The following is a 10679-nucleotide window of genomic DNA, read 5'->3' on the forward strand; positions in this document are numbered from 1 at the left end:
TTTGGACAAAAATATTATATTTAATTACCAATTGCTTAATGGTGCAATGCAATCATCTGACCCATAGGTGGCAGCCATCTCAAGCCAGAGGACGAGAGGACTCTAGCCGCCACGCATATAAAGGATTTATAGTGAAAAACTTTGTTTTTACGGGTTATACTTGTTTTTGTTCCTGGGTAGTAAAGTGCTACTTCCTAAATGCTTCTGCCTCAAAAGTACAGAAAGTGGCTATTATTTTTTTCCCGACAAACTTTGCGTTTGTGACATTTTGAAGTGTACCGATTGTCATTTCATTCACGTCAAAGTCCCGGCATCAAAGGCGAAAGTTCGTGAAGGAATAAATAATAACAACAACAATGCTACCCCTATCCCATCCCTTTGATGCTGCTAATCCTGCATAATGCACGGGCATGACTTTAAACCCCCCACCAAACCTCCTACGCATTTCACAAGTAGTGACTAATCGCATATCTGCATTTCCTATAAATATGTTAAATTCCTCTTGATATGCAAATTATTTTGTCAAGGCGCTCTTCCCCTTCCAACCCAGCTTAAATATACGCTGCCAAGCCTGGTGGTGTTTCATTCAGACGCCGTCTTCTCGACAGACCTGTTCTTCACCTGAGGACGGCTGCTTGCGTTGTGGCCGAAACGTCGTGAGAATTGTATTTTATTATGTTTTCTTTTTATTATTTTATTATTTCCCTTCTACGTGACGACTTTACCGAAAGAACCAAGAAGATGAATCCCTGCAGTCACGAAAGCTTTAAATCGAAACGTATTTTATTATGTTTGAATTTTATTATTTTATTATTTCCCTTGAGTATTAAAATACATTTGTATTTTATTATGTTTAAATTTTATTATTTTATTATTTCCCTTTTACGTGATGACTTTACCGAAAGAACCAAGAAGATGAATCCCTGCAGTCACGAAAGCTTTAAATCGAAATGTATTTTATAATGTTTGAATTTTATTATTTCCCTTGAGTATTAAAATACAATTGTTTTTTATTATGTTTTATTTTTTTTTATTTCATTATTTCCCTTCTACGTGATGACTTTACCGAAAGGAGCCAAGGAGAACAATAGCCACGTTCATATTCTTAGGTTTTTTCGGTAAAGTCACGTAGGTAAAACATTAAATCTAATAAAAGTAAAATAAATAAAAAATTATTTGATACAGCTGTCGTGGCTGTGACGGTTCCACCTGAAGACGGAAGCTTGTGTTGCCTCCGAAACGTCGTGATTTTTATTTTATTTTACTTTTATTAATTTTAATGTTTTTACCTACCTGGTGACTTTACCAAAAAAACCTAAGAATATGAATCTTTGCAGTCACGAAAGCTTCAAATCTAGAAAAAACAATTGCCACGTTCTGTACTTTTGAGGCTTACGCAATTAGGAAATAAAACTTTACTACTCAGGGACCAAACATTATCGTGTTACACCGTGTTTTTGTGTAATAATAATAATTATTTAAAAATAAACACACACAGCCAATTGCATTATTGACGTAAATAACACGAAGCGCGACGAATTGTAAAAAAAATAGTCCGATTACAATTGGCTTCGAGTTACGGGGTGCGAATGCTCCACCCCAAACGAGGCCGCATTTGTCTCGAGGTGAGTGGGTGAGTTAATAGATGAGTGGATAGGTGGGTGAGTTAATAGCTGAGTGGGTAGGTGGGTGAGTGGGTGAGTTAATAGGTGAGTGGGTGAGTTAATAGGTGAGTGGGTAGGTGGGTGGTGAGTTAATAGGTGAGTGGGTAGGTGGGTGAGTGGGTGAGTTAATAGGTGAGTGGGTAGGTGGGTGAGTGGGTAGGTGGGTGAGTGGGTAGGTGGGTGAGTTAATAGGCGAGTGTGTGAGTTAATAGGCAAGTGGGTGAGTGGGTGAGTGAATAGGTGAGTGGGTAGGTGGGTGAGTGGGTAGGTGGGTGAGTTAATAGGTGAGTGGGTGAGTTAATAGACGAGTGGGTGAGTTAATAGGCGAGTGGGTGAGTTAATATGCGAGTGGGTGAGTGGGTAGGTGGGTGAGTGGGTAGGTGGGCGAGTTAATAGGTGAGTGGGTGAGCGAATGGGTGAGTTAATAGGTGAGTGGGTAGGTGAGTGGGTAGGTGAGTGGGTAGGTGGGTGAGTTAATAGGTGAGTGGGTGGGTGGGTAGGTGGGTGAGTTAATAGGTGAGTGGGTGGGTGAGTGGGTAGGTGAGTGGGTAGATGGGTGAGTTAATAGGTGAGTGGGTAGGTGAGTGGGTAGGTGGGTGAATTAATAGGTGAGTGGGTAGGTGGGTGAGTGGGTGAGTTAATAGGTGAGTGGGTGAGTTAATAAGTGAGTGGGTAGGTGGGTGAGTGAGTTAATAGGTGAGTGGGTAGGTGGGTGAGTGGGTGAGTTAATAGGTGAGTGGGTAGGTGGGTAGGTGGATGAGTGGGTAGGTGGGTGAGTTAATAGGTGAGTGGGTGAGTGGGTAGGTGAGTGGGGAGGTGGGTAGGTGGGTGAGTTAATAGGCGAGTGTGTGAGTTAATAGGCAAGTGGGTGAGTGGGTGAGTTAATAGGTGAGTGGGTAGGTTGGTGAGTGGGTAGGTGGGTGAGTTAATAGGTGAGTGGGTGAGCGAATGGGTGAGTTAATAGGTGAGTGGGTAGGTGGGTGAGTTAATAGGTGAGTGGGTGGGTGGGTAGGTGGGTGAGTTAATAGGTGAATGGGTAGGTGAGTGGGTAGGTGGGTGAGTTAATAGGTGAGTGGGTGGGTGGGTAGGTGGGTGAGTTAATAGGTGAGTGGGTGAGTTAATAGGCGAGTGGGTGAGTGGGTAGGTGAGTGGGGAGGTGGGTAGGTGGGTGAGTTAATAGGCGAGTGTGTGAGTTAATAGGCAAGTGGGTGAGTGGGTGAGTTAATAGGTGAGTGGGTAGGTTGGTGAGTGGGTAGGTGGGTGATTTAATAGGTGAGTGGGTGAGCGAATGGGTGAGTTAATAGGTGAGTGGGTAGGTGAGTGGGTAGGTGGGTGAGTTAATAGGTGAGTGGGTGGGTGGGTAGGTGGGTGAGTTAATAGGTGAGTGGGTAGGTGGGTGAGTTAATAGGTGAGTGGGTGGGTGGGTAGGTGGGTGAGTTAATAGGTGAGTGGGTAGGTGAGTGGGTAGATGGGTGAGTTAATAGGTGAGTGGGTAGGTGGGTGAATTAATAGGTGAGTGGGTAGGTGGGTGAGTTAATAGGCGAGTGGGTGAGCGAATGGGTGAGTGGGTAGGTGGGCGAGTTAATAGGTGAGTGGGTGAGCGAATGGGTGAGTTAATAGGTGGGTGAGCAAATGGGTGAGTTAATAGGTGAGTGGGTAGGTGCGTGGGTAGGTGGGTGAGTTAATAGGTGAGTGGGTAGGTGGGTGACTTAATAGGTGACTGGGTGAGCGAATGGGTGAGTGGGTAGGTGAGTGGGTGAGCGAATGGGTGAGTGGGTAGGTGGGTGAGTTAATAGGTGAGTGGGTAGGTGGGTGACTTAATAGGTGAGTGGGTGAGCGAATGGGTGAGTGGGTAGGTGAGTGGGTTAGCGAATGGGTGAGTGAGTGGGTTAGATCTGAACAGTCCCCATCATCGGTGAGTTCCTGGGGCAGACCGCGATGGTGCATTGGCCGGGTCACGGAGCGCGCTTTTCCCAGCCGCCCCGTGGCTTTAAAGCAGCTTCTGATCAGGACCACTGCTGCCCCCTGCTGTGAGATCTGTGCAATGCCTCTCAGTGGCCGCTGAACGATGCAGAGACCCACGGACATGCATAGAAATCCCACGGGACATTCACAGATGCACAGAGACCCACAGAGATGCACAGAGACTCACAGACATTCATAGAGATGTAGAAACCCACAGAGATGCATTCAGATAGAGACTCACAGACATTCATAGAGACCCACAGACATGGATAGATGCAGAGACCCACAGACATTCAGAGACCCACAGACATTAACAGAGACCCACAGACATGCACAGAGACCCACAGACATTAATAGAGACCCACAGACATGAATAGATGCATAGAGACCCACAGACATTAATAGAGACCCACAGACATTCAGAGACCCACAGACATGAATAGATGCACAGAGACCCACAGACATTAATAGAGACCCACAGACATTCATAGAGACCCACAGACATGAATAGATGCATAGAGACCCACAGACACACATTCAGACAGAGACCCACAGAGATACATAGAGACCCACCATGTCACCAACGTAATGTGTGAAGACCCCTTCATTTCATGTCCTCGCCTTCCATACGCCAGGTAACTTATTTCACACGTGTGTATAAAGATATAGACAAAGATCCCACCCACGCAGTGTAGCCTCCACAGACCGTAGGGGCAAGTGCTGTTAGCGAGTGGCTGCCTTTGTCTCCCCCAGTGAAGACGTTCACTACACCGCCACCACACCAGCTAACTCATTTGAGGCTGAGTCGACCTAGGGGAGGCCCAGGACCGGTTCAGATAATCGTCACCGGTGGTGTTGGCCGTGAGCGGGAATCAAACTCGGGTCTTTGCCCAATTCGTAGCACTAACCGCTGCACCACCGCTCCCCAAAGACAGACAGCGTAGCGCTAACCACACACGCACCAACACACACGCACCAACACACACACACCAACACACACGCACAACACACACGCACAACACACGCGCATCAACACACACGCACACCAACACAACAACAACAACCGCCATTCGCCACTAAGTGGCGGTGACGTCACCACGATGCTTGTGCCAGGCCAAGTGCACCTTGAGGCCACGTGAAGTGTCGAAAGCCCGCTGGCAGGAGGTCACGGGGCAGACCCAGCAGGTGCCACGGGTCGACTGACCGAAATGACCGAGATGACTGGCTGATGCACCACCTGTGCCCCCTACTGTGTCAACTTGCTGTGCTTTAGCCACTCGGCGCTCCGCTCGTTGTTGTGAGCGTCGCTCCTCCGCCCTCCGTTGTTGTTGGAGGGCGACTGCAAGCTTATTTGTTACATTTTTATGTTTAGAGCGCATCACACACGCACCAACACACACGCACATCACACATGCGCCAACGCACACATGCATCAACACACACGCACCAACACACACGCACCAACACACATGCACCAACACACACACACGCACCAACACACTCATCACATTCATCAACACACGCACCAACACACACACGCACCAACACACACACGCACCAACACACACACGCACCAACACACACACCCACCAACACACACACCCACCAACACACACACCCACCAACACACACACGCACCAACACACACACGCACCAACACACACACGCACCAACACACACACGCACCAACACACACACGCACCAACACACACACGCACCAACACACACACGCCAACACACACACGCACCAACACACACACGCACCAACACACACACGCACATCACACACGCACATCACACGCATGCGCCAACACACGCACGCATCAACACACGCACGCACCAACACACGCACGCATCAACACACACACGCATCAACACATACACGCACCAACACGCACACACGCACCAACACACACACCCACCAACACACACACCCACCAACACACACACGCACCAACACACACACGCACCAACACACACACGCACCAACACACACACGCACCAACACACACACGCACCAACACACACACGCACCACACACACACGCACCAACACACACACGCACCAACACACACACGCACCAACACACACACGCACCAACACACACACGCCAACACACACACGCACCAACACACACACGCACCAACACACACGCGCCAACGCACGCATGCGTCAACACACGCACGCGCCAACACACGCACGCACCAACACACATGCATCAACACATACACGCATCAACACACACACGCATCAACACACACACGCACCAACACACACACACGCACCAACACACACACACGCACCAACACACACACACGCACCAACACACACGCACCAACACACACGCACCAACACACACACGCACCAACACACACATGCACCCACCAACACACACACGCACCAACACACACATGCACCCACCAACACACACACGCACCAACACACACACGCACATCGACACAGAGCGAGGGACGAGGGGGGGCACGTGTGTTGGTTGTGATCGCCCAGCTCTCTTTATTAGCCCAGGGCACGCACTGGGCACGCGCTCAGCAGCAGCAGCAGCGGCGTGGGTCGGCGTGGTGATGAGACGAGGCCTAGAACTGGATGACTTGGCCCTGGGGAGGAGATGAGGGCACACACACAGGCAGACACACACAGAGACACACACACAGAGACACACACACAGGCAGAGACACAGGCAGACACACACAGAGACACACACACAGAGACACACACACACAGAGACACACAGGCACACACACACAGAGACACACAGAGACACACACGCACAGACACACACAGAGAAACACACGCACAGACACACACAGAGACACACACAGAGAAACACAGGCAGACACACGCACAGACACACAGGCAGACACACAGAGAAACACACGCACAGACAGAAACACACACAGAGACACAGAGACACACACAGACAGAGACACACACAGACAAACACATGCACAGACAAACACATGCACAGACAAACACATGCACAGACACACACACACAGAGAAACACACACACAGAGACAGACACACAACACACACAACGACACACACACAGAGACACACACATGCACATTAGTCTCTCCATGTACAAACCAAAATACTGTTTCCATTCATAGGATTTGTGTGGGCGAGTGGGTGGACGAGTGGGCGAGGGTGGATGGGTGAGTAGATGACTGAGTGAGTGAGTGGATGGCTGAGTGGATGGCTGAGTGGATGGCTGAGTGGATGGCTGAGTGGATGGCTGAGTGGATGGCTGAGTGGATGGCTGAGTGAGTGAGTAGATGGCTGAGTGGGTGAGTGGATGGCTGAGTGGGTGAGTGGATGGCTGAGTGGATGGCTGAGTGGGTGAGTGGATGGCTGAGTGAGTGAGTGGATGGCTGAGTGGATGGCTGAGTGGCTGAGTGGATGGCTGAGTGGGTGAGTGGATGGCTGAGTGGGTGAGTGGATGGCTGAGTGGCTGAGTGGATGGCTGAGTGGATGGCTGAGTGGGTGAGTGGATGGCTGAGTGGGTGAGTGGATGGCTGAGTGAGTGAGTGGGTGACTGAGTGGATGGCTGAGTGGGTGAGTGGATGGCTGAGTGGGTGAGTGGATGGCTGAGTGAGTGGATGGCTGAGTGGGTGAGTGGATGGCTGAGTGGGTGGATGGCTGAGTGGGTGAGTGGATGGCTGAGTGAGTGAGTGGGTGACTGAGTGGATGGCTGAGTGGGTGAGTGGATGGCTGAGTGAGTGGGTGACTGAGTGGATGGCTGAGTGGGTGAGTGGATGGCTGAGTGGGTGAGTGGATGGCTGAGTGAGTGGATGGCTGAGTGGGTGAGTGGATGGCTGAGTGAGTGGATGGCTGAGTGGGTGAGTGGATGGCTGAGTGGGTGAGTAGATGGCTGGGTGGTTGAGTGCCTGGGTGTACTGGGCTGAGCAGGCGGGTCAGTGGGTGTAGGGTGGTGTGTTAGTAGTGGGTGGGTGGTGTGTGTAGTGGGTGGTGGGAAGTGTAAGTGGTGGTGGTGTGTAGTGTAAGTGGTGGGTGGGTGGTGTGTGTAGTGGGTGGTGTGTAGTGGGTGGTGTGTGTAGTGTGAGTGGTGTGTAGTGGGTGGTGTGTGTAGTGTGAGTGGTGTGTAGTGGGTGGTGTATAGTGGTAGGTGGGTGGGTGGTGTGTGTAGTGTAAGTGGTGGTGTGTGGTGGGTGGGTGGTGTGTGTAGTGTAAGTGGTGGTGGTGTGTGTAGTGTAAGTGGTGTGAAGTGGGTGGTGGTGGTGGTCTGTGTGGTGGGTGGGTGGTGTGTGTAAGTGGTGTGTAGTGGGTGGTGGTGTGTAGTATAAGTGGTGGGTGGGTGGTATGGAGTAGTGTGTAGTGTAAGTGGTGGTGTGTAGTGGGTGGGTGGGGTGTAGTGAGTGGTGGGTGGTGTGTGTAGTGTAAGTGGTGTGTAGTGCAAGTGGTGGTGTGGGTAGTGTGTAGTGGGTGGGTGGTGTGTGTAGTGTAAGTGGTGGGTGGTGGGTAGTGAGTGGTGGGTGGGTGGTAGTGAGTAGTGGGTGGGTGGTAGTGAGTAGTGGGTGGGTGGTGGTGTGTGTAGTGTAAGTGGTGGTGGTGTGTGTAGTGGGTGGGTGGTGTGTAGTGTAAGTGGTGTGTAGTGGGTGGTGGTGTGTGTGTGGTATGGAGTAGTGTGTAGTGTGAGTGGTGGGTGGGTGGTGTGTGTAGTGGGTGGGTAGTGGTGTGGGTAGTGTAAGTGGTGGGTGGGTGGTGGTGGTGGGGTAGTGAGTGGTGGGTGGGTGGTGGTGGTGTGTGTAAGTGGGTGGTGATGTGTGTAGTGAGTGGTGGGTGGTGTGGTGGTGTGTAGTGTAAGTGGTGGGTGGTGGTGGTGTGTGTAGTGTAAGTGGTGGTGGTGTGTGTAGTGGGTGGGATGTGTAGTGGGTGTGTGAGTAGTGGGTGGGTGGTGTGTGTGGTGGGTGGTATGGAGTAGTGTAAGTGGTGTGTAGTGGGTGTGTGGTGGGTGGGTGGTGGTGGTGTGTGTGGTGGGTGGGTGGTGTGTGTAGTGTAAGTGGTGGGTGGTGGGTGGGTGGTGGTGGTGTGTGTAGTGGGTGGTGTGTGTAGTGTAAGTGGTGGTGGTGTGTAGTGGGTGGTGTGTGAGTGGTGATGTGTGTAGTGAGTGGTGATGTGTGTAGTGAGTGGTGTGTGTGGTGTGTGTGGTGGTGTGTAGTGTAAGTGGTGGGTGGGTGGTGTGTGTAGTGTAAGTGGTGAGTGGTGGGTGGTGGTGGTGTGAGTGGTGGGTGGGTGATGGGTAGTGTAAGTGGGTGGTGGTATGGAGTAGTGGGTGGTATGTGTAGTGGGTGGGTGGTGTGTGTAGTGTAAGTGGTGAGTGGGTGGTGTGTGTAGTGGGTGAGTGGGTGGTGGTGGTGTGTGTAGTGTAAGTGGTGGTGGTGTGTGTAGTGGGTGGTGTGTGTAGTGAGTGGTGGGTGTGTAGTGTGTGTAGTGAGTGGTGTGTGTAGTGTAAGTGAGTGGGTGGGTGGTGGTGGTGTGTGTAGTGGGTGGGTGGTGTGTGTAGTGAGTGGGTGGTGTGTGTAGTGGGTGGGTGGTTGGTATGGAGTAGTGGGTGGGTGGTTGGTGGGTGGGTGGTGCTCTACCCACCTTCCTCTTCTTGTCGCCCCCCAACTCGAAGTGCTTGCAGCGCTTGATGGCGATCATGCGCTTGGCACGGCAGTTGGGCTCCACGCACTCCAGACGCAGCACGATCTTCTTGGTCGTCTTGGCCTGGACCACCACCACCACCACACGTGTCCGTGAGTACATCACCGTCGTCGTCGTCATTGTCATCATCACCACCACCGCCATCATCGCATTTATCGTCACCACCACCGACATCATCACCACCATCGTCACCACCACCACCACCACACGTGTCCGTGAGTACATCACCGTCGTCGTCATCATCATCATCGTCGTCATCGTCATCATCATCATCGTCGTCATCGTCATCCATCATCGTCGTCATCATCGTCATCATCGTCGTCATCGTCGTCATCGTCGTCATCGTCGTCATCGTCGTCATCGTCGTCGTCATCATCATCGTCATCATCGTCATCATCGTCATCATCGTCATCATCGTCATCATCGTCATCGTCGTCATCATCATCGTCGTCATCATCGTCGTCATCGTCGTCATCATCATCGTCATCATCATCGTCGTCATCGTCGTTAATCATCATCATCATCGTCGTCATCATCATCACCGCCACCATCATCACAATTATCGTCATCGTCACCACCACTGACACCATCGTCATCACCACCATCGTCATCATTGTCATCATCACCATCACCTCCACCACCACCACCACAATCACCATCACCACCATCACCACCACAATCACCACCACCACCACAATCATCATCACAACCATTCACCACAATCATCACCACCACCGCCATAATCAACGCCACCACCACCACACCCCCACCTCACCTTCTTGTGGAAGATCGGCTTCGTCTGCCCACCATAGCCGCTTTGCTTGCGGTCGTAGCGACGCTTGCCTGCGACAAGAACCGTCACAATCAGCATTTGCACTGCAGGAGGAATCTGATGAGTGATAAAGCTCTTAATTATAGATTTGAAGCTTTCGTTTATATTAAGTTCACTTGCTTGCTTGCGCGCTTACGACCGTGCAAATCTTTCGGTCGTTTTTTAACCCACTTCTCGTGATCCAATCGAGCTGACATTTTGCACACAGACTCGCTGTGCGTGACAAGTTATTTTCGAGAAATTTTTTTCCCAAAATTTTCCACTTTTTAGGAAAAAAATAAATTTTATATTTAATTTAAAATGCCAATGTGATAAAAATGAAACTCTTACTCAAGAAAAACAGAAATGAATAATAAAATAAAACCGATGCCACGCATATAAAGGATTTAGTGAAAAACTTTGCTATCGGCATACGCCGTTTTCATTGATTTTACCCGAAATTAACTCTGTCACTTATGATTGCAAGTTGTTGCGAGTCAGTGACTGCTTTAGTGATAAAATACGGTGCTGTATTTTTAGGATAGTGTGTTT

General features: G+C 50.6%; 1 protein-coding gene across 1 annotated transcript; it reads right to left on the minus strand.

The window, feature by feature from the left end:
• Positions 1–6119: 6119 nt before the first annotated feature.
• LOC133339577 (large ribosomal subunit protein eL42) lies at positions 6120–10229 on the minus strand. Its single transcript, XM_061547688.1, has 3 exons — positions 10092–10229; positions 9257–9379; positions 6120–6244 (listed from the first exon to the last, which is right to left on the minus strand). Exons 1-3 carry the CDS (start codon positions 10185–10187, stop codon positions 6224–6226), a joined length of 240 nt encoding a protein of 79 aa, XP_061403672.1. The 5' UTR covers positions 10188–10229; the 3' UTR covers positions 6120–6223.
• Positions 10230–10679: the final 450 nt, after the last annotated feature.

The sequence above is a fragment of the Lethenteron reissneri genome, unplaced genomic scaffold (assembly GCF_015708825.2).
Source record: "Lethenteron reissneri isolate LAM-NWPU_2019-01 unplaced genomic scaffold, ASM1570882v1 scaffold_1918, whole genome shotgun sequence".
Classification (NCBI taxonomy): domain Eukaryota; kingdom Metazoa; phylum Chordata; class Hyperoartia; order Petromyzontiformes; family Petromyzontidae; genus Lethenteron; species Lethenteron reissneri.

Excerpts from the sequence above, each read along its gene's own strand:
- LOC133339577 (XM_061547688.1), bottom strand. The coding sequence starts at position 10,187 with ATGCTGATTGTGACGGTTCTTGTCGCAGGCAAGCGTCGCTACGACCGC. Across the intron at positions 9,380-10,091 it reads AGCCGATCTTCCACAAGAAG|GCCAAGACGACCAAGAAGAT; the intron begins GTGAGGTGGGGG and ends GTGGTGGTCCAG. Across the intron at positions 6,245-9,256 it reads GGGGCGACAAGAAGAGGAAG|GGCCAAGTCATCCAGTTCTA; the intron begins GTGGGTAGAGCA and ends TCTCCTCCCCAG.